Source organism: Bos indicus x Bos taurus, chromosome 10 (assembly GCF_003369695.1).
Source record: "Bos indicus x Bos taurus breed Angus x Brahman F1 hybrid chromosome 10, Bos_hybrid_MaternalHap_v2.0, whole genome shotgun sequence".
NCBI classification, from domain to species: domain Eukaryota; kingdom Metazoa; phylum Chordata; class Mammalia; order Artiodactyla; family Bovidae; genus Bos; species Bos indicus x Bos taurus.
Genome location: NC_040085.1, coordinates 40,107,957 through 40,132,466, shown reverse-complemented (window position 1 = coordinate 40,132,466; position 24,510 = coordinate 40,107,957). Strand labels below are relative to the sequence as shown.

General features: G+C 35.9%; 1 protein-coding gene across 13 annotated transcripts in view; it reads right to left on the bottom strand.

Moving 5' to 3' along the window:
- HERC1 (HECT and RLD domain containing E3 ubiquitin protein ligase family member 1) overlaps window positions 1–24,510 on the bottom strand; it is a 210,961-nt gene that overhangs the window by 111,925 nt on the left and 74,526 nt on the right. For all 13 annotated transcript variants that reach the window (XM_027553787.1, XM_027553788.1, XM_027553796.1 and 10 more), the window contains 10 exons: window positions 20,594–20,719; window positions 19,026–19,247; window positions 14,938–15,090; window positions 14,681–14,813; window positions 12,748–12,939; window positions 9,890–10,111; window positions 7,562–7,735; window positions 3,914–4,028; window positions 3,709–3,829; window positions 1,779–1,950 (listed from right to left, as the gene is read on the bottom strand). In XM_027553787.1, the coding sequence (XP_027409588.1) occupies window positions 1,779–1,950; window positions 3,709–3,829; window positions 3,914–4,028; window positions 7,562–7,735; window positions 9,890–10,111; window positions 12,748–12,939; window positions 14,681–14,813; window positions 14,938–15,090; window positions 19,026–19,247; window positions 20,594–20,719 (1,630 nt within the window). The remainder of the gene's footprint in view (window positions 1–1,778; window positions 1,951–3,708; window positions 3,830–3,913; window positions 4,029–7,561; window positions 7,736–9,889; window positions 10,112–12,747; window positions 12,940–14,680; window positions 14,814–14,937; window positions 15,091–19,025; window positions 19,248–20,593; window positions 20,720–24,510) is intronic.

Below are 24,510 nucleotides of genomic sequence, written 5' to 3'. Positions count from 1 at the left end.
CCCCAAGGACTATAGCCCATCAGGCTCCTCTGTCCATGAGTTTTCCCAGGCAAGACGTTTGCTATTTCCTTCTCCAAATATGGAAATAAAAACTTTAAAATAGATCTGTATATTTCAAGATATTATGATAATATATTCATTATGCTATTGAAAGTCCCTTATTTCTAAGAAAAACAAACCAATGAACTAACAGTCCAGAGCTGGAAACCAGTTAAAGTAATAAAGAGAATTGTCACTGGAATTCTGGGCAGACTTGGTTCTAATTTCAGCTGCTACTACTTGTGGCCCTAGGCACATAATTTTCCCTCCTTAAACCTGAGTTTGTCCATCTTTAGAACAAGGTAATACTAGAAATCATCTGATAAGACTGAGAGGATTATGAGTTAATCTATGTGAAGCATTTGACCCAAAGACCAGCATATAATTGATACTCAAAAATGGTATTTAGTTTAAAAATTATTACACTCTGGTTAACTATAATGCTTTATTACACAGTAATTGAAGTTATATTTTGTTACTGTGCTTTTCCCCTTTAGTCTTTGCTTTCAGGAATTTCTAAACTAAACCTTCAGTTCAGTTCAGTTCAGTCACTCAGTAGTGTCTGACTCTGTGACCCCATGAATCGTAGCACGCCAGGCCTCCCTGTCCATCACCAACTCCCGGAGTTCACTCAAACTTACGTCCAACCTTAAGCTCATCCAAAAATGTTCCCTCAGCCTAGGTTTTAAAACTATAACTGTTCTCTGGGAATTCCCCGGTGGTCCAGTGGTTAGGACTCAGCATCACTCTCACTGCCGGGACCCAGGTTCAATCCCTGGCCACGTGGTAAGGCACCCCTCAAAACTATATTGTATATAATTATAATTATCCTCCTATTCTTCATCTCTAATTCCCTCTTCTCCATTTGGACCTTATATTTTTTCTTGTTTTAATAGGCTTTGGCCTTGTTTTGAGCTATCTCAAAATCATTTTTAGAAATATGCAAAACACAAATAAACCGGTAACAAATTAAGTGTCAAACTGAAGAATAGAGACAACCTCAACACCAAATGCAGAGATGGCCATGTTTTAGGCTACGAAACTGAATATATACTTTAACTTGACATAGCCAAATCACTCAAAAAATACTAACAAATATTTAAAAGTTTTGGGATTTCTCTTTAAACATTTAAATGATTACATTTTAAAACTACCTGTAGCCTTATAATATAAAACCATGAAAAATGTCATTCACCAGCCAATAATATTCTCATGTAATATTCTCAACCAACAATATTATCTCTTGCTTTCTACTGAAAACAGCAGTATAGTCAGTGGGTGAAGTTTATAATTTAAAAAGTTCTGCGTATGGTCTCTCTCCTCCTCACCACTTAGAAGTCAGTCAGGCGAATGGACAATTTGGTACCCCTAGAGAACATACTTTGAATGACCCTATTCAATGGACACGACCCTAGTCTCTGGACACAACTGAGCGACTGATCTGATCTGATCTGATTCAATGACTCATGGGCATCACTTCATGAATGAAACTTAGTGAAACAGGTACTATTTCCAAAAGCCTGCATATACAGCTTTTCAGCCCCAAACCCCCAATCCAATAGCTTGAATGGAACTAACACAGTTTTAAGAGCTGAAACATTAGCTAACCAGATCATCAAGAGAATATAGGATCCTTTTAGAAAAACTGTAAAGAAATGTTTGCCTCTCTCTTCTGTAGTCAGTTTCCCTACCAAAAAGAATGCCACAGTGTGTATCTGTAAAGCAAAGGGTGTACTCACTGCCAGCTGTCATCACTTCGTGTTCTCGTTCTTCCTCCTCATCCTCTGGCTCTGGATGTCCTTCTTCCCGATCTCGCTCAGCCTGTTCTTCCATTTCAGCTTCTTCATCAATGGTCCGGGTAAACGAATGCTCCTGAGGATCAACATCTGCGGAGTCTTGGTTTTCCGAGATCTTAAAGAAATAATCAGAGCTACACTAAATATATATATTTTAATTTTGAAAAAATCATTAAAACCTTGATTCTTTATCATGAAAAATAATGTTAACAGCAATAAGAACTTACAAATTTTACCACAAAAACACAAAAGATATACTGGATAAATCTGAAGAGATTAGAAAGAATGTACAGAGACAACTCACTAAGCTCTCTTCCTCAACATTTTGATTGTTCTGCTGTAAACTGCTAAATTAAAATGACCTGAGTACGACAATAAGCATAAAAGGTAATTAAAGAACATGAAATTTAATTCTATTCAGTCTCCCTCAAGTTGTCTATGTTATTGCTACTCTGTATGAATGTTTAATAATTCTAATTTAAAAAAAACAGTGCTTTTTAACCTTTTATTGGTGAAAATATTTAAGTTATACTCTCTTAGCAAATTTCAGTTATATAAACGTATTATTTTTTAATTATTTTCTCACTTGGCCCTTGAAGAAACCAAAAGTTAGAAATCTGATAAGGACAATGTTATTCCCCTTGGTGGTTATGATACCTAGTAGTCATCTAAAGAAAAGAGTCCTTATTATAGGTGTGATTCATGGTTAGATGGGGATACTGAGCAGTCAGTCAGACTCGCACAAAACATAAGTCATGTATCCTCACAATATGCTAGGTTTCAAATGTGAGCTTCAACAAAATGGCTGATTAACACATTTCATGGGCTTTCAAAGTGAAAGTGAAAGTGAAGTCGCTCAGTCGTGTCTGACTCTTAGCGACCCCATGGACTGCAGCCTACCAGGCTCCTCTGCCCATGGGATTTTCCAGGCAAGAGTACTGGAGTGGGGTGCCATTGCCTTCTCTGATGGGCTTTCAAGGTCACTCACAAATAATCAGATCCACAAATATTAAATCAGTGCATGCTAAAAGAATACTATAATACAAATGCAGAGATAAAGTTTGGTTTTTAAAATCTAAGATCTATATAATGGAGTTATGAAGCTTCAAAGAAAGTTTCAAAGAAATTTATATGTATAATTATATATATGTATTAGGCTACACTCATAATTATAGGATCATGTTATCAGAATTATCAAGCACTTCAGAAATCATTTCAATTTTGTTGTAAGAATTACTTCTAGAACATCCTTAATAAAAGCCTGCCTCCAGTGGCAGGCAACTCTAATCATTAGAAGGCTTTTTTCCTTACATTCATTCTTCACTCAGTTGTTACCCTTTGGTCCTACCTGTGTCCTCTGGAACAACAGGGAACATGTTTATGTCCTCTCCTGCATGAAGCCCTTTAAGTATTTTTAAGGCGGCTAACATGAGACTCCCCTTTGTTTTCATTTTCTAATCTAAACATTTTCGACATTTTCCAGTTCTTATATAAGATGATTAACCAATCTAAGGTAGTTTAATATCCCTCATAAGTTATGGCACCCCAAATCAAATAGGATAATTCAAATGTTGTCTGATCAATGTAAAATAAAGGAATAATATTTCATATGATTTGGACAATTTGTTATTACCTATACGGCCTAAGAATATATAAACTCTCAGAAGCCATATCACACTTGATAAATAAGTGGCTAAATAAATCTCAATTTTCTACTTATCCTATTTGTTTCACTAGAAAAAGAACTATTCAACATTTATTGAACATCTGCAATAATTAAGGCACATTTTTTTCCCCTTCACATAAACCAACATGGAGCTATCTCTTATAGCTTGCAGAAAAATAAGAGAAATTAACTGATTTCCAACTTTACCCATCTGTCTCTTGACGATGACCTGGTCTGAATAAGTTCAAGGTTCTTGCAAGCAAGTAAACGACTTCGAACTTTGTACACACAACGGTATACTTCTGATAAGCTTTTACCAGGTTGATATCTAAATAAAGGACCAAAATAGAAAAGTTAATTTCCAATATCATGAGAGCAAATATTTGTCTGAGGATAGTTTTAAGTTACTTGCCGGCTTTCTCCACATGCTTGACTGAGTAAATTTGTGTGTTTCAGAAGAGCTGCAAGAACAAATCTAGACACAGTGTCCAAGAGTGACTCATTACTCAAAGTTGCACTGTCCCAATCTGAAAAATAAATGATACACTGACATTTCAGAGAAAACATTTCAGAGGTCATTTTAATAGCTTTCGTAACCCAACACCTGAATTTTATCATTTTTCTAAGCAATTACTTAGCAAATGAACCTACTACATCCCACATACTGGAAATAAAAGTACAGTAGTAAATAAAACTAAGTCCTGGATCTCACAGAGCGTATATTCCAGTTGGGGGGCATGTGTGTGCTTAGTCACTCAGTCGTGTCCAATTCTTTGTGACGCTATGAACTGTAGCCCGTCAGGCTCCTCTGTCCATGGGGATCCTCCAGGCAAGAATACTGGAGGGGGCTGCCATGCCCTCCTCCAGGGGATTTTCCCAATCCAGGGATTGAAGCCAAGTCTCCTGCATTGCAGGAGTATTCTTTACTGTCTGAGCCACAAAGGAAGCCAAGAGGGGCATAAGGAGACAGTAAATAAAAACATTATTATGACAGATAAGTGCTATGGAGAAAATTAAAGCATAGTAAAGAGAACAGGGAATACTGTACTGTGTAAGTTTACTATTTTTTATAGATTGGTTTGGGAAGGTCTCAGATATGGCTACAATCAAGAAGAGAGATCTAGATGACGTAGAGAAGAAGCCATACAGAAACATCATCCTTTCAAAAAAACTATGTCAAGGCTCTGAGGCGAGTTAAAGGAGACCAATACAGTTAGAGCAAAATATGGGTGCACAAGAGTAGTAGGAGACATCAGAAAGCTGTCTGAGACCAGATCACATACGGCCTTACATGCCATTTCAAGTCCTCTTGGTTTTACTCTGAGGAAAATTGGAAGGATCATTAGAAAATTTTGAAGAGATATGAGATGATATGATCTGTGTTTTAAAATAAAAAAATAAAAACTATCTTCTGAGTGAATAATAAAGAATGAAGAAATGTGTGAATTAAGGGAAGTGTTTGGAAACAGAGGGGTCCGTGATCCTTTGTTTATAGTCATGTAAACTAGAAAGCTGTTGGTCTGAATCACTATGTAATAAATCTCTTATATTGAAAAAAAAAAAAAAAGGCTCACTCTAACTGCTGAGTACAGAATTTACTATAGGTACAGCAATAGCAGAAGCAATTATTACAGTAATTCAGGTAAGAAATTATGGTGGCTCAGACCAAAGTAGTAGCAGTGGGAGTAGAAAGAAGAGGTCAGATTTCTTATGTATTTTGAAGACAGAAGTTGAAAGAATTTGTTGATGGATCAGATGTGAACGTCAGAGAAGTCAACGATGACTATAATATATTTAGAATGCAGTTGGCTTTTACCAAGAGAAGAACAGCCCTTTGGGAGGATGGATATCTGTAATCAGGTGTCTGTTTCTGAATAGTACCTTTTAGTTATCCTAGTAGAGATATTGAGTAAACTAGTCAAGTGTGTATATATCTGGTATTTGAAGTTACTGAAGTATCAATAGACACTATGAGTACATGTACATTTAGGTGGGTAAGAAATAAAACAACATTTGGACAGAAATGAGTACATGCAATTGAAAACCCAAATCACAGCATTAGATGATGAGAACTAGTGAGCTGCTTTCTTTATTCCATGTTAGCACACTGGTACTGTAAAAAGGCGATACATTCAGTAGATTCCAAATGGGGATATGGGAGTTTACTGTCTACTCCACTCCCAGAATGTCTGCTAAACTCTGTTAATTTGAAAGATTTATCATGTTACTTAAAAACAAAACCAAGCAAAAAACACCCTTGGAAAATATTAAGCCCCAAGTTATCTTCACTTGTTCTCAATTCCTTTTTAAAACTCCTATCTTAAGAGAAAAGTTTTAAAGATGGACTTTCCAGTCCTTTCTGGATGCTTAGGTAAAAATTTAGGTTCAGACTTACCTATTTTACAGGTGAAAAAATGAATATAAACACATCAGATTTTAAGAAAATCTTACAGCTAGAGAATCTTAAAATAACAGTTTGTATTACATACAAAATTTTCCACATTAGGTTTTTGAGAGATCTGTTCCAAGGGATTGCTTGCTATTCTAGAAAACTGCTATGACTTAAAACCAAACAAGATCTTATTTCAAGTAGCCTAATATTCAATTTAAAAGCAAACTAAAGTGACATCCTTTGCAGTGTTTCAAATTTAGCAGGGACCATCCTCCTTTGCAATGTTTAAAAGGTTCTTTTAAAACACCTTCACTAAAGTTATAGTCATTTCATACCAAGCTCTACAAAATGTTTCCACTATTCAGGTATAAAATCTAGGCTATATACCTAGACTTTGTGTAGATATATGGTGTAAAAGCAAATGAACAATGGAGACATAGAGTTTTTATTCCTCTTACGTTTACATTGTTTTTAAAAGTGCTCACTGCAAAGTAACAAGTGACAACATGATATAAAAGAATACCTAACTGCACATTCCAAGAAAATGATGAAATAAGAGAATATCAGAAAATATGACTTAGAAAACAAGCTTTGTTTCTCCTCCACTATCATACTTTTCTACCACTGGTGAAAGTCAATATAATAGAATGAGTAAATAAATAAATGACAGACTGCATGAGATTCAACTTTCAAACATATCATCTCACTGATGTTTTAAAGATCTGAATGATACATATCTCATTTTTATTATATAAAGTATTATAAAAGGTGAACATGCATTTACTTTTACCATTTTTATCACAGAAGGAAGAAAAGAAACAGGGAATTGCAGATGAAAGAAACAACATGGAGAAAGATAACTAGGTACGTATTCTGAAAAATCCAAGACATTGCTAAAGGGGGAAAGCGTGAGGGACTTCTCCAGCGGTCCAGTGGTAAAGACTCCTTGCTTCCAATGCAAGTGGCTCAGGTCTGATCCCTGGTTGGGGAACTAAGATCCCACATGCTATGTGGTACAGCCAAGAAAATTTTTAAAAATAAAATATTTTTAAAGCGGAGGGGAAGCAAGAGAGCTGACAGGTAGTCAGGTATATCCTTTAAAAACCTGTACATAAAACAACTATATTAATCAATTAATCAACAGAAACTGAAATACCACTATACACTTTCATTACACTTTACTGCTGTACTTAGTAATATACCTCATTTCAAACTGGTATCTTCAACAGCACTCTAAAAGAGTAAAGTAGTTTACAGAAGAGGAAAATGACCAGACGCAGAGCTCAAGACATCTACATACACATCATTTCAGTTCTTAACCAGGGCTTGCAAAGGGAAGAGATTCATTAAACAAACTCTTATATTAGATCCATTTACACCACATGGAATCCTTCAGTAAAATGCTGCCTCTGGATTTATTATTCTTTATAAAAAATCTCAATTTTTCCACACTGGATTGTCTTCAAACAGGATATATGTACATAAAAATACACAGGGTGGTTTCCACAAAAAGGAATAAGAACTGTTTTTAAAATGCTAATTGTAAAATTCCTTTTTATATAAGAAATACTGTTATTTCTGTGATTTTCTATTTATATATATTACACATATATTAGTTGGTATTATGAGAAATCTACATATTTATCCCCTTTATCCTCTTTACTTTACCTTTACTAATAGCATAATCCTGCATGCTGATCCAAAGGCTTCGAGCAGGCTCTTTTGAACAACCCAAGGCCAAGTCTACAAAGACAGCAATTTCAGGCCGCAATTTATAATCAAAAGGCTTCTGTTCCTCATTTCCCGAAAGAGCTACTTCTAATAGGCAACTCATACATTTATCTAAAAAAAAAAAATTACACAAGTTATCAATTCCAATAAATTTTGGTGCTACAAATAAAATCTTACCATATTTACTTAATGAGTGTGAAATGATATATTTCAAACCATTTTAAGTAGATGCTATAGAGGTAGTCTTTTAATGCTTCTCAATTCAGGGTAGTACGCCTTTCTTGGTGTGACTACATGAACAACATTCCAAGAAGGAGTTCTGGCATTTTGGTAGGCAGGGCCCTACATGTGCAGCACAGTCTTATGTGACAAAGAACTTTCTTGTTCAAAATGGGTTGATATTCTTACTGAGAAACATGGAATCATTGGGAAAGAGACTAGCCAAGATTTTTTTTTTTCTTTTTGTAGACTTAAGGGAAAACAATCACTTAAGGATAATTTCAGGGAGATCAAACATATTGATACTTATATAAATAATTTCTCAACTGACATTTATATTTGTTCAGGTGGTTCCTAACTTTTCAATGAGACACTGGGCATTAAGAATTCATTTTCCATTTAAAAAACAAAACATTTCACTAAATGATAGGTTCCCGGGCTAACACCCAAAGTCAATTTAATTTAACCCATGATATAACTGAATTATCATTCATTTTTATAAAGACAAGACCCATTTCCTAATATAAAGACTTCCCCAGTGGCTCAGTGGTAAAGAATCTGCCTGTGATGAAGGAGACCTGGGTTTGATCCCTGGGTCAGGAAGATCCTCTGGAGAAGGGAACAGAACCCATTCCAGTATTCTTGCCTGGAGAATTCCATTGACAGAGGAGCCCGGTGGGCTATAGTCTATGCGGTTGCAAAGAGCTGGACATAACTGAGTGATTAACACTGCTGTATTTCCTAATATGACAAGTATTTAAACACAAAATGTAACATTTTAATAGTTACATAACTTTATAATTTAAAAACTGAAAAATAACATTAAAACTGAAATTGATTTTATTCATATCAAAGGCCAGTTAAGTGAGTAAAGTAGACAGAAATATGAGGAGGGTAGAGATAATGATACTTTTGCCCTCAGGAGGACGTTTGGAACTATCACAGAGTTAAACATTGATAGCATTGGAACCATCTTTATGATGTTAATTGTCCCTTGGAAAAAAAACATGATTTTACTTTTCTTTTATACAAATGTTCCTAAGTATCAATGGAATCACTTTCTGGTTCATAAATGAAACAGTGAATATATACTCCTAGCTGGAAAAGGAGGAAAGTCTTCAAAATCCCTCACTCCCACTCTCCAATCCCAAAGCAGAATCTCCGCAATTTTTGTCTTGGTTTCTACTTTTTGTTTCTCCTCTTCAAATTCTCTTAGATTGAGATTTCTTTTAGATTTTGCTTCTTGGACATTCTCTGAGTCTCCTTCTTTTACCAGAGAAATAATAAATTTAAAATCTAACAAGACTATATAGGCTATCTAATCTAACTCATTTCAAGGATTGAAATAAGAGGTCCAGAGAGATTGAAGGACCAATCCTAGATAAACAACTATACCATCTGTTCAGGACCTGGACAAATCTTCATGTTCAGACAGTCTGAGAGCTAGCCTACTAGCAAAGCAGACAAATGGGAGATGAGGCAGGAAAGGAAACTCCAAAGGTACCATAAATGAGGAGGAAAAAAATAAAGAGTCACACAAGGTAATAGCATGAAAGCAGGACAGGCTGGGAACAGAAGGGATTGGTCCTCACAACTGAAAGGTGTTTATGACCTGAGCCCTGGTAAGTCAAGGTCATTACCTGTCTACGAAGCAGTTTCATAAGCTCCAAGCCCAAGAACACAAGTAAATCAAGCATTTACTCATTTTTATGAGTTAGATGATTTGCTTAAAATGAGTGATAAATAATAACAAAGTAGAACCAGACCTGTACTTCTCTAATTCAGGCGGCACTTTTCACTTTACAATTTGCTTGAAACGAGTGATAAATAATAACAAAGTAGAACCAGACCTGTACTTCTCTAATTCAGGGGGCACTTTTCACTTTACAATGAGGGTTCCAAGTTATAGTCTCAGATCCCCTACCCTGCAAAATGTTGCATTTGTTTTCTATTGGTTTTCTATTCAGCAAACCCATAATAAGAGAAATCTCAAAGGAGGAATAAACACAAATGTCTTTTATTCATTGTTGCAGAGAAGCACATTACCTAACTGAGGGGTGTCCATTTCTACACCATCACTAAAAAGTGGTGTTTTCATCCAATATGCAGTGTCCTGTTCCTCTGGAGACACAGGCGAACCCTGAAGCATGCCACCAAGACATCGCCCAATAAGAAGAGCAATTGTTCTTTCCAGATCCACAAGCCACACCCAGGACTGGGCTGGCTGAGGTAGTGGCATGCCAGCAGGGTCGATCAGTTCTGGCCCTCCTGAAAACAAAATCATTAGTAATGTATCTGGTATTCAAGATTCTCAAACTTTTTCACTTCTATTTCTGTTGCACTACAAGAAGATATTGAAGCAAAAAAATTTTCTAATGAAAACAAAAATTGTAACACTTTCTGTATATATCTTCTTTACCAAGCTAATTTAAAATACATTCAGATAAGTCTATCATATAAAAATTGGCTTTGTAAAGTTATCAATTTTAAGATAAACATTGAAACGGCACATGGTACTGATTTTATCCAGATCAAATTTCAACCTTAACATTGAGTAACTGAGGTAGTTTATCCCTCCAAAATCAAAACAAGAGTTGATCTAGGGGACTTCTCTGGTGGTCCAGTGGTTAAAATTCTGTGCTTCCAAAGCAGAGGGCCCGGGTTTGATCCCTGGTCTGGAACTAAGACCCCACATGCCGCATGGTGCGGCCTAAAACAAAACAGAAAGAACTGATCTAGTAAAATGACACTTAGTATTACTTAATGTTTTTAAGGCCTGAACTCAGAATTGCCCTGTACTAAGATCCAGATCTATGCTTTCTTATTGTACATTTATTTTTAAAAGTTCTTCACTTAAAAAATAAAACTAGTTAGCCATAGAGATAAGAATAGATATCAATGAAATCATAAACAAAAACCACAAGAGATCAACAAATTAAAATAACTGGTTATTTGAAAACAGTAATAAAATGGATAAACCTCTAATAAAATCAATCAAGAAAAAATGATGGCATAAATGTTCAAATTAAAAATAAAAAAGAGGATAGAACCACAAACAAACTAGAGATTTTTTAAAACCATGAGTAAATATTATGAACAACTTTGTATTGATAAATTTGAAAACCAACAAAATTACATTTTCTGAAAAAATATCAATGTCTGAAATGAATTTGAAAAGAAAGAAAAAGCTGTAAGAGAACAACCACTAAAAAGGGAAAATTAATCGCCAAAAATATATCTATAAAAAAAAACATTAGGGCCAGATAGTTTTTATAGTCTTTCAAACCTTTGAGTAGAGATAACTCCTAAATTAGACAAATTTTAAATAAAAGAGGGAAAAAAGGAAAATTCCAAACTGATGTTATATGGTTAGTATAACTGTGGTAGTAAAAATGACACAAAGGATAGCATGAAAAAGGAAAATTATGGAAAAAATCAGTTATGAACACTGATGCAAAATCCAAAATAAAATGACACTTACCTCACCTAAGACAAATAGAGTAATAAGTCTTAGAAAATTTTGAGATGCTTTAGAAAAACAGGAGTAAACCTGGAATGGCTCCATATAAAGTCTAATCAATATCCTGAAACAGCTGTAACCTTAACATTTGACTTCATCTAAATCCGGTTGACCAGAACAATGGGGTGTAAGATGTGCCCTCAAAGTATTCTGTTCAAAGTAATCTTTCCAGGAGAAGAAACCAAAGCTTAAAGAAGCTATAAATGACTTGCCCAAGTCACTTATACACCCAAGTTGAAACAGAGCCAATACTAAAATCTAAATCTTTTAATGTCTTAGTCCAGGATTATTTCCATTAAACATGTGATCTCACTTAAAACTTGAAAAGTTTTTAAGATTTCAGTAATGAAACTACTTTGATAACCTTAGGATAGACTGCAATAGAAAAATACATTGCTATTTTCTAGACATAATATTTTAAGTTATCTTCAATGGAATAAATTAACCAGAATTTTATAAATTAAGAGGGAATTCACACATTATGCCTAAAATCAAAATGCAATTTTCTGGGCTACCCTGGTGGTCCAGTGGTTAAGAATTCACCTTAAAATGCAGGAGACACTGGTTTGATCCCTGGTTCAGGAAGATCCCCCATTTGTGCACCACAACTACTGAGCCTGTGCTCTGGAGCCCAGAGCCACCAGAGCCACAACTACTGAGCCCACATGCCCAAACTACTTAAGCCAGCATGCCATGGAGCCCACACTCTGCAACAAGAGAAGCCACTGCAATGAGAAGACTAAGCACCACAACTGAAAAGTACTCTCTACAAATAGAGAAAGCCTGTGTGCAGCAACTAAGACCTGGCACAGCCAAAAAAAAATTTTTTTTTTAATTTGAAATGCTATTTTCTATAAAGTATCTAAAAAGAAAAACACAGAAAAATAGGTTCCCAATTTCTTTTACAATCAATCAGTTACCTATGTATCAAGCCAAAATACAAAATATTTTACTGTCAAATAGAGATTTAAAACTAAAAACTTTGCATTTAAGAAATAAAACTTAAATCAATCCATTGATTGTAAAATGTGTCATTATGCTGCCAACCAATTTATGAAACCAATGCTTTTCTATTATCTACTGTAAGATGTATCCAAATTAAGCCATGTCAAAATTTGAAAAAAGCATGTCTTGAAATCAATGAAATATACTACTCAAGCCTAATAATCAGATAAAGACTCAATTTGTGTCACTTTATACACAAGCAACTTTCTTAAATTTTCTCATCTCAGGTACCCACTTTACACTATAAGCTCTTAGACAGCAACAACTTTATCTTTTGATCACATTATACCCCAAAGTGTCAGATATGATTTGTCTGATGTGAGAAAAAGGAATAACTTTTCTCAAATGCATTATCTGCTCCTTTATTAACTGTACTTACCATGAAGAGGCCACTGTAACTCTTGGTCTTCCAAAAGAGCAGCAGCTGGCAGGAGTCTATTAAGGCAATCAAGAGGTGGCAACAAGTCGAGGAGGTAACTCAACAAAGGCCGAGCCACCGACACTGGGAGTAACAGGAGGGAGTTAACAATCTGGCAGAGCATACTGCCTGCAGCTGAGACGTATATCACATCTATGAAGGGTAAGAAATTTAACATGGATCAACTTTCAAACTTAAAGAAAAAGACTAATAAACTATTTTTGCCTAGAACTGGAGTACACTAATTCAATAACTCTTTGTTGAATTATTATATAACTCTCTGGTAGCTAGAGAGTTATATAATAAAATACTGGGGTCAGTATTTACTTACTTTCTGAATGCATCACAACAGACACGTTATGGGAAAGCACACATACCCTTGTGCCAACAAAATCAAATGATTATAGCATCTTCACTTAAAATGTATTAAGAATTTCTCATTCACAGATTTATTCTCATTTTCAGATTCACTTAAGAAGTATTTATTGAAGACTTACAACTATATATCGGGCACTATTATAGGTGAAAGGTGTATGACTGTGAATAAAGAACTAAAAATGCCTGCCCTCACAGTGCTTACATGTTAGTGAGGAAAAGTCTTTAATGTTTTTTAAACCAAATGTAATTTTTTAAATTAAAATATTGTGCTCCAAAATCACTGAAGATGGTGACTGCAGCCATGAAATTAAAAGATGCTTACTCCTTGGAAGAAAAGTTATGACTAACCTAGACAGCTTATTAAAAAGCAGAGACATTGTTTTGCTGACAAAGGTCCATCTAGTCAAAGCTATGGTTTTTCCAGTAGTCATGTATGGATGTCAAAGTTGGACTATTAAGAAACCTGAGCGCCAAGAATTGATGCTTTTGAACTGTGGTGTTGGAGAAGATTCCTGAGAATCCCTTGGACTGCAAGATCAAACCAGTCAATCCTGAATATTCACTGGAAGGACTGATGCTGAAGCTGAAACTCCAATACTTTGACCACCTGATGCAAAGAACTGACTCACTGGAAAAGACCCTGATGCTGGGAAAGATAGAGGGCAGGAAGAGAAGGGGACGACAGAGGATGACATGGTTGGATGCCATCACCGACTCGATGGATGTGAGTTTGAGTAAGCTCTGGGAGTTGGTGATGGACAGGGAGGCCTGGGGTGCTGCAGTCCATGGGGTCACAAAGAGTTGGACACGACTGAATAACTGAACTGAACTGAACTGAACCCTGTCATCTTAAAATGTAAATTGTGGGAGTGGGTCTGGTAAAATTTTTACAATGTTGAGAAATTCTTTTGATTTACTGTAATAACCAATTGAAAAAGTATATAATTCCTTTGCTAAGGCTAGTAAGGGGGCACTCTCTGTCCCCCTTCTGATGCCTATGTCAGAAGCTTTCTCTGTCCCTTTTTATACTTTAATAAAACTCTGCTATACACACACACACACACACAGAAAGTATTTCAAGAAGAGGATTGCAAATGCTAAAGAAAGGTAAAAAAATGGATGAAAATCTCACTTTATGCCATTTAATATTAGCCTTTTTGAGTATATGTCATCTAATTCCTTTAAATTAGACCTCTATCACAACAATGGACATCTTTTAAGATTAACCAGATCAATCACTGCTGCTGCTGCTGCTTCTGCTAAGTCACTTCAGTCGTGTCCGACTCTGTGCAAACCCCACAGACGGCAGCCCACCAGGCTCCCCCGTCCCTGGGATTCTCCAGGCAAGAACACTGGAGTGGGTTGCCATTTGTTGCCATCACCCAAAACCCAGCTCAGGAGATTCAAAGTCATTCCTACTCCACTCAGAGGTTTCAGGCCCTCTTTGGCTTTAGAAAGGGTAAAAATTCCTGCTTTATAACCACTGATTAAATATGAAACCCAGTACCAAACACACCTCTTAATTTTTCTCCAACACTGCCATTCCAAGGACTTTCTTTCAGCAAATTTGCAGAACGTGAATAAATATCCGTGGCATGAGGCAACAAGAGCTGAAGATGTTTATGAAGCAATGCCACACTGCTTGAGTTCTGAGGAAAAAAGTTTCTAAATTACTACATTGGAAGATTCAAGGTACAAAAATTTCATGGTTTACCCAAATATCTGAGTTTCAAGGTCCCTGAGAAATGACATAGAAAGCAAAGAATCACATACTTCACTTATGTTATTGATATGGCAAAATGCCAGCAGCTGTTTCTGCAGTGAACATAGCAGTTCATGAAGATGAGCGGGCTGACTGTTCTCTGAAGACGATGTTCCAAGTAGAAATTTATCACTGTTCTTTTCTAGCTCCCCAAATGCTTGATCCTAAAATGATACATAAATGAAGATTATATCTGAAGTGTCTGAAAGTGAAATTAATGTCCTACCATAAATAATTCTGATTTAAGAAACCATGGTCTCCTTTCTCTCATTATTAATCCCTACATCTTTGCTACTGCTATGCAGACATTAGCTATAAGATGGTAAGATTTATCATGCAATTTCAACTTTCTTTTCCATTTAAAAAAAGGTAATAATGTTTCACCACAAAAACTTTGAAAATGCAGAAAACAAGAAAAAGGAAAACAACAATATCCAAAGACAAAACATATCAACATTTTAATGCTACTGTTTTCCCAACCTCTTTTGTAAAGATTTTCACACACTTGAATTTCTAATAACACAATTCTCAGAAATTAATTTTATTTCTGATTATAAAAGCAGTAAGTGGACTAAAGAAACATAACAACTAAATACAAAGTATGATCCTGAATTTGGGGGACAGGGGGAGGGTGCCATAAAGGGCATTACTGGGATAACTGTATAAATTTGAGCATGGACTATATATTATACAATAGTTCTGTGTCAATGTTAAATTTTCTGAATTCAATAACTGCTCTGTTGTTATATAAGAAAGAGAATGTTCTTCTTAAGAAATGCATGCTTAAATGCTTAGTAATAGCCAGTATGATTTCTACAATTTACTTTCAAATAATGGATGGAAGAAAGGCATATATGGCTGAAGGGCACGGGATGTTTCTTTGAACAATTCTTGTGATTCGTGCATAAATTTTAAGTTATTTCAAGTTAAAAATATTTTTTAAAAAGAAATAGTGTAAAAAATTTAGAACATTCTAAAACTGTATTTTTTTAAAGAAAGTTTAAATCACCACTTAGCCAACCACTGTATCTAATATTTTTTCTGTATTTCTTTTCGTCTTTTTTCATAAAATTACATATTCTATTTTTAGTCTCTTTTCTAACAGATCTATAAATATTTTTTGTATTTTCATAAACCATGTGTACATGAAATCTGAGACAAAATAGTCCACTGAGCATATATAATTTATATAACCATTCCCCAATTTTTAGATATTTTAGTTGTTTCCAATTTCTATTTCTTATAAATAATAATGTGATAAACACCCTTATGCACAAACTATGGTCTTTGTTTATAATATGCAAGAGAAAGTCTCAGAATATTTTAAGGCCCTCACTGTATAAGCACCATTTTAAGTGGGCAAATAAACACTGCTAGAGACTGAATGTGTTCCTTCAAAATTCTTAGGTTGAACCTAATCCCCGATGCAGTGGTATTTGAAGGTGGGGCCTCTGAGAGGTGATTAAGTCATGAGGGCAGAGTGACCTTATAAAAGGAACCCCAGAGAGTTCCCTTGTGTGAAGACACAGCAAGAAGACAGCTGTCTATGAACCAAGAAACAGGTACCACCAATCTGCTGCCTCCTTAATCTTGGACTCTCCATCTCCGTAACTGTGAGAAATAAATTGTGTTGTATATAAGCTGTCCACTCTGTGGTATTCTATTATAGCAGCACAAACAGACCAAGACAAGCAGTCTTATTCTAAAATCTTAGGACAAGACAAATTGGTTTAAATTATATCAGAAAGAAACAGTAATTTACGATTTTCAGCCTAAAAGCAGTTATTACAGTTAGTATTTTATTTCCATTTCCATATAATATACACATCTGCTGCTGCTGCTACTAAGTCGCTTCAGTCGTGTTCACATCTACTTCAGCCCTAATGGCATTAGAAAGGCAATACTTTAATAGAACTTTGGGGAAAAATTTCAATCAATACCAAATGGATATACTTATAACATTGTTTCCATTCCATCTGCAGCCAAACATCAGATCAAATTTATATTCTTAAATCTGAAAGAAAATAATTCTACAGGAACAACTGTCACTCTGACTTAATCAACAACCTTTTAAGTTGGGCAGAATACAACACTAAGTGAAAGTCACTCAGTTATATCCAGCTCTTTGTGACCCCATGGACTATACAGTCCATGGAAATTCTCCAGGCCAGAATATTGGAGTGGGTAGTGGCTTCCTTCTTCAGGGGCTCTTCCCAACCCAGGGATCGAACCCAGATCTCCTGCATTACAGGCAGATTCTTACCAGCTAAGCCACCAGGGAAGCCCAAGAATACCGGAATGGGTAGCTTATCCCTTCTCCAGTGGATCTTCCCGACCAAGGAATTGAACCGGGGTCACCTGCATTGCAGAAGGATTCTTTACCAACTGAGCTACTAGGGAAGACTTGTACTGAAAAAAGGAATATACAGACCTGACCCTGAAGAGTAGGAGACAACATGAAATGATACACAAACACTTTGAAGTTTAGTTACACAGTACACTTTGACTCTAAAAACTGATAAGAGGTAGTAAGTTATAGTTACATGGTTAGAAAAGGTTATTTCAGCAAGGCTTCCTAGAAGCCTTCCTGGGCTTCCCTGGTGGTTCAGAAGGTAAAGAATCCATCTGCAAGGTAGGAGACCCAGGTGTGATCCCTGGGTTGGGAAGATTCCCTGGAGAAGGGAATGGCTACCAAGTCCAACATTCTTGCCTGGATAATCCCCTGGACAGAAGAGCCTGGCAGGTTGCAGTCCATGGGTTTGCAAAGAGTCAGACACAACTGAGTGACTAGTATACTTCTCATGCAGTTATAATTACACGGTTAGAAAATGTTGTTTGAGCAAAGCCTTCCTAGAACAGTCAAGTGTTAAAGAAGTCACAGACTGGCAGACAAGTAGAGAAGAGATAGATGTGCTACACACAAGCTCAGGACAGTGTGGTGTATAAGCCAAATGATGAAGGGTCTGAAAAAGTTTTGATTTAATAAAACGAGGTTATTTAATACAACAAGGTTATTCTAGCAGTAAGATGCTGAGAGGAGACCAGTGACAGTGACAACAGTTAAAACACTGTTATTACCATTAGGTCATGATGGTATGGATTAGAACCCATAGAAATGGAAAGGAAAAAAGAGAACAATCTAAGAAACACCAGAGAGTAAGAATTAAGGGCATTCTAATAAGAAAAAGCAATACTACTGTCCATTGTCTTTTCTCCTACTGACCAGCCTATTTTTAGTCACTATCAACCATACTGTTTAATTATAAGATCCTATCTGGTAAGATTAATCCTTTCCTCATGATTCTTCTCTTGCAAAATGTTGTTGACTATTTTTACCTGTTTATTCTTACACATTAATGTCAGAAAAAATTTGGTAAAATTCCAAAATAAATCTCTTCGGAATTCTCAACTGTAAGTCACTTGGCACCCACAATATTTGAGAATATCTGACACATTTCCCCCCTTTTGGGAAGTGGAGTCTAGTTTTATTTATTTCCTAAGTGTTTAAATGTCAAAATACTTTGACCTGAAATGATCCCTCAGTTAAGTTCAGTTCAGTTCAGTCGCTCAGTCGTGTCTGACTCTTTGTGACCCCATGAATTGCAGCACGCTAGGCCTCCCTGTGCATCACCAACTCCCAGAGTTCACTCAAACTCATGTCCATCGAGTCAGTGATGCCATCCAGCCATCTCATCCTCTGTCGTCCCCTTCTCCTCCTGCCCCCAATCCCTCCCAGCATCAGGGTCTTTTCCAATGAGTTAACTCTTTGCATGAGATGGCCAAAGTATTGGAGTTTCAGCTTTAACATCAGTCCTTCCAAAGAACACCCCCAGGACTGATCTCCTTTAGAATAGACTGGTTGAATCTCCTTGCAGTCCAAGGGACACACCCTTCAAAAAAAACCAACCCAAGTATTTTTTTCTTTTTTTTTGGCCACACTTTGTGGAATGTGGGATCTTAATTCCTTGATCAGGGATCAAACCTGGGCCTCCTGCACTGGAAGTGCAGAGTCTTAACCACTGGACTGGACTGCCAGGGAAGCCCCCAACCCACGTTTTCTTCTTCTTTTTTCTTTTACTACAAAAAAAGGGCAACTTACTGTATAAAATCCTAAATTTCTTAAGAGAGTCTTCATCAAAATTTCAGCCAGATGAGTGTCTGGATGGCAGCTCTGAGTGCCATAAGGTTGATCTGACAGGTTTCCATAGCCAGTACATACGGAAGAGAGGTCAGCAGCATCAGAGGGTGAGCTATACCCAAGTAAGGAGGCTACATGGGTATGATCTTGCAAACTTGTCAGAATAATATCCAGTTGCATTCTCTAAAGAAAAATATTCCCATGGATGAAATAGAACAAATAATTAGCTTAAAATGCACCAGAAAACTAAATTTTAAAAAAAATCCCAGGGTGGGGGGGAAAAAACTATAATGATGCTAACTAATGTGTTTTATATCCTAATAGACAGTAATCTTTTCTTTTTTTTTATTTTTTTTTAAATTTTATTTTATTTTTAAACTTTACATAATTGTATTAGTTTTGCCAAATATCAAAATGAATCCATCACAGGTATACATGTGCTCCCCATCCTGAACCCTCCTCCCTCCTCCCTCCCCATACCATCCCTCTGGGTCGTCCCAGTGCACTAGCCCCAAGCATCCAGTATCGTGCATTGAACCTGGACTGGCATCTCGTTTCATACATGATATTTTACATGTTTCAATGCCATTCTCCCAAATCTTCCCACCCTCTCCCTCTCCCATAGAGTCCATAAGACTGTTCCATACATCAGCATCACTTTTGCTGTCTCGTACACAGGGTTGTTGTTATCATCTTTCTAAGTTCCATATATATAGTAATCTTTTAGAAAATGTGTAGTTTTTTTAAAAGCTATCCCATTAATACCATTTTAGAAACTGCAACTTAAAGAGTTGTATTACATCCTTACTACCTGAAACTCTAAGCTAAAATGGCACACTATACATAATAATTTTAGCGCTATGAGGAGGAAACGTCAGCAGATAAATTACAGTACACATTCTTCTACAAAATTACCAATGAAACTATCTATTCTAATGTTTAAAATACATCACTTGAAATCTAAACTAATGCAAAATACTCATTGGAAAGCATCTGTGGCTATTATACTGCCAGTAACACTTTTTCCCTCAAATCTGTAACTCTACAATTGATTGTTCAATTTGATTGAGCAAAATGTACTTATTTTAATGCACAAATGACAATAAAATGGAAAGAAGAAGCATACTCATATCATCAAGAACTTTTCACAACAGTCATCTTCCTTTACTTTTTATATAAACTATTTCAAACAAAGTTCTGGGCATGAAACCAACAGTAGCTCATGCCCTTGATTTCAACTCCACAAACTACAAATAAATTCAGTTCTCTGGCTAGACGGTGTAAACAACATTGGAAAAATTAGACATAATTTTAATAATGAGCCCCAAATCACTTAAGTTATCACTTGCTTCACTTTCATTAGAAGCCTGGGAACTCTTCCAACACAAAGCATTAAATACTAGAATGTACCAGACTCATAAAGTGAAGTATTATTTCATGAACACTGGCAACTGATTAGTTTTATTTCCCTCTCAGTCTTTTTTTGATAATATAGTACTGGTTTACTTAAATACCAGACAAAGGCTCACCTGTCCTTTAGATAAGCTTTCCCATCTATCAGGTCCTTGGGGTAAAAGAGAATGAAGTAATTCCATACGTTCTCGTAAAGGAGGTAACAGCATGGTTGCTCCCACTGACAGAGTTTCAATTACAACCTTATATTAAAAAAAAAAGTAGATTTATTTGGCTTGGTTCTTACATTTTTAATAGGAACACATAAAAAATAAATCCACAGACTACTAAGATCAAAGAAATCTAAAGAAGGTGGACCATAGAAGTCTAAAGAAGGTGGCATCTGAATAAAAGAAAGCATGACAAATCCTTCTTTAGACGTCTTTAAGAGGACTAGAATTTTGGATTTGCCACTACATAGCTAATCATCATGCAATAAATATTCAGTGTTGAGTCTAATAGTGTCGAGCCAGATAAAGCTCTTTGAAAAGTGCTAGGAATGTAGCAACAAACAAGACACATAAAAGCCGTGCTTACATAAACATATAGTCTAATAAGAAAAAGAGACCCTGAGTAAGCAATTTTAAGTGTGAAAAGAGTCACACAGAAAAAGTAAAATGAAATGCAAACTTGAGTGAGCACCCATACATAAATGCAATTAACACAGTCTATGGGCTACCCAGGTGGGCGCTAGTGGTAAAGAACCTGCCTGCCAATGCAGGAAACATATAAGAGATGCAGGTTCAAGCCCTTGGTCTGGAAGACTCACTGGAGGAGGGCATGGCAACCCGCTCCAATATTCTTGTCTGGAGAATCCCTTGGACAGAGGAGCCTAGTGGGCTACAGTCCATAGGGTGGCACAGAACCAGACATGACTGAAGCAACTTAAGCACACTTGCATGGGCTCATCATGGAGGGTCTCCCTGAGGATTAGGCATTTAGGTTAAAAACAGAGCAGGCCTTAGCCAAACAAATGTCTAGGTAGCAGGAACAGCTTAAAAAATAGCTCTATTATCTTAAGCCTCAAACTTCTCTGGGTCATAGCTTCTTTATCACTAAAATAATGGTGCTGAATAAGAAAAAAAGAAACACTCTATATGATTAAGAAAAGAGCTCTTGACGGACTCTCTCTCTCCCACGTGCGCGTGCTCTTTTCTTTCTTTCTCTCTCTTTGTCTCTCTCTCTCTCTCTCTCTCCTGCTATCTTCTAAATAAAATAGAGCTGTAACACTGAAAAAAAAAAAAGAAAAGAGCTCTTATAAATTAAAAACATAAGAAAATAAAACCTCAATAGCAGGGTTAGAATATAAAAATTAAATTTCTCATAAAGTAGAGGAGAGAAAAGATAAAAAACAGGAAAGAAAACCTAAGAAAATTAAGAGGAATGACCTAGGAGGTCTATTACCCAATAATGAGTTTCAGAGAGAAAGAACATAGAAAACAGTGAAAAGGAAATCATCACACACTTCAAGATAATTTCTTAATACTGAAGGCTATGAGTTTCCAAATTAAGAGTCTATCCAAATATACGTGACAACGGATAAAACTGGACCCACAACAGTTCACATCATTTTAAAATATGAAAACAGAGAAGTAGAACTTGTTATAGAATCCAGAAAGGAAAAGATATCCATAAAAGGATTAAAAATTTGAATAGCATAGATTTTCTCACTAACAATCTGAAAGCTAGAAGAATTTTTCTACAATTCTTATGGGAAAATCACTGTATCAGTTTTGCTTTTTTTTTTAATTGACATATAATTCACATCATAAAATTTACTTTTGAAAGTATAAAATTCAGTAGGTTTAGTTTATTCAGAGTTGTGTAACCATCACCACTATCTAATTTAGGACATTTTCATCACCCTCAAAAAAACCTTGCCCATGAACAGCCACTTCCCATCTCTTCCTCACCCAAAACTTCTGACAACAAATTAACCTACCTTGTGTCTCAATGGATTTGCTTACTCTGCACATTTCATATAGTATGTGACCTTCTGTGACTCATTTCTTTCATTTAGCATGGTTAGAAGATTCACCCATGCTGTAGCCTGTATAAGTACTTCATTCCCTTCTATAGCTGAATAACATTACATTGTATGGACAAACATTTTGTTCATCCCTTCTCCAGCTGACAGACATTTGTTTGTTTCCACTTTTTGGCTATAATGAATACTACTGTTATGAACATTCATGTACAAGTTTTTAATAAATTCTCAGATATAGACACAGGTGGAATTGCTACTTTATATAGTAACTGTACGTTTAACTATTAACAGAACTACCTGTTTTCCAAAGTGGATGTATCATTTTATATTCCCATTAGCAATATATGAAGGTTCCAATTTCTGTACATCTTCACCAATGCTCGTTATTATCAGGTTTCTGTTGTTGTTGTTGCTGCTGCCGCCCTGGGTCTTTGTTGCTGTGTGCAGGCTTCTCATTATGGTGGATTACTTTATTGCAGAGCACAGGCTTCAGCAGCTGCAGCTCGCAGGCTCTAGAGCACTGGCTCAGTAGTTGTGGCACATGGGCATAGTAGCCCTGTGGCATGTGGAATCCTCCTGGACCAGGTTTCAAACTCATATCCTCTGCAATGGCAGGCGGATTCTTAACCACTAGACCACCAGGGAAATCCTATTATCAGTCTTTTTGATTACAACGATTCAGTGGGTATGAAATAGTATCTCACTGTGATTTTAATTTGCACTTCCCTTATGCCTAATGATGAACATTTCTTTCACGTACATAACTGCCCTTAGGTATTTCTTCTTTGAAGACACGTCTATTCAGATTTTTGACTCATTTTTTGATTGGGCTGTCTTTTTACTGTTGAGTTGCAAGAATCTTTTATATATTCTGGAAACTAGAATCTTATGAGACACGACACATGATTTACAAATCTCTCTCCCATTCTGTGAGTTTTATTTTTATTTTCTTGATATTGTCATTTTAAGCATAAATGTTTGTTAATTTTTAAAACAACAAAGACTACTAGCAGCATTTGGAAGTGCTCTTTCAAAGCTGTTGAGCAGGCACAAATTTCTTGTTTCAGATCAAGTGTTATGTCTTCAACTTAAGTGTACTCTTCTTTGGTCCTGATGGATGTTTCAGAGTTTGTTCCTTGCCTGAAAGCTGTTGAGCAGGCACAAATTTCTTGTTTCAGATCAAGTGTTATGTCTTCAACTTAAGTGTACTCTTCTTTGGTCCTGATGGATGTTTCAGAGTTTGTTCCTTGCCTGATCTGTACTTGAAGCAACAGTTTCAAGTGGTAAATAAAGTCTAATTTGTCACTCTTCATAACCAACAGCTCAGCATTCCCTCTCCAGCACCAGCATAAAAATAAATGTATTTCAATTTTTATGAAGTCTAATTTATCTTTTTTCTTGGCTGCTTGTGTTTGGGCATCATATCTAAGAAACCATAGTTCAATTCAAGGTCATAAAGACGACAGATGAGCAAAAATTTAATATATACAAATAGCAAAAGATTATTCAGCCTTAAAAAGGAAATTCTGACACATGCTACTTAACATGGATAAATTATGACAATGTTATGCTAAGTGAAAAAAACCACTGACAGAAAGACAATGTATGATTCCACTTTTATGACATATAAGTGTCCAAATCATAGAGAAAGAAATTATGACATACAAGTGTCAAAATCATAGAGAAAGAAAGTAGAATAGTAGTTGCTAATGGCTGAAGGGAGGGGGAGAATGGTATGTTTAATGGGTACAGAATTTCAATTTGTAAGATGAAAAGAGAGAGATAAACAGTGGTGATGGTTGTACAACATTATAAATTTATTTAATATCACTGAACTGTATACTTAAAAATGGTTAAGATAGCAAAGTTTATGTTGTGTGCATTCTACCACAATAAAATTGGGTACTTGTGCTCAGAAATTCATCTTCTGGTGGAAAAGAGAAACACAGTTGTAAGCAGACAACTACAAAACAATGTGATGTGATGAGAACATACATGGAGAAATCA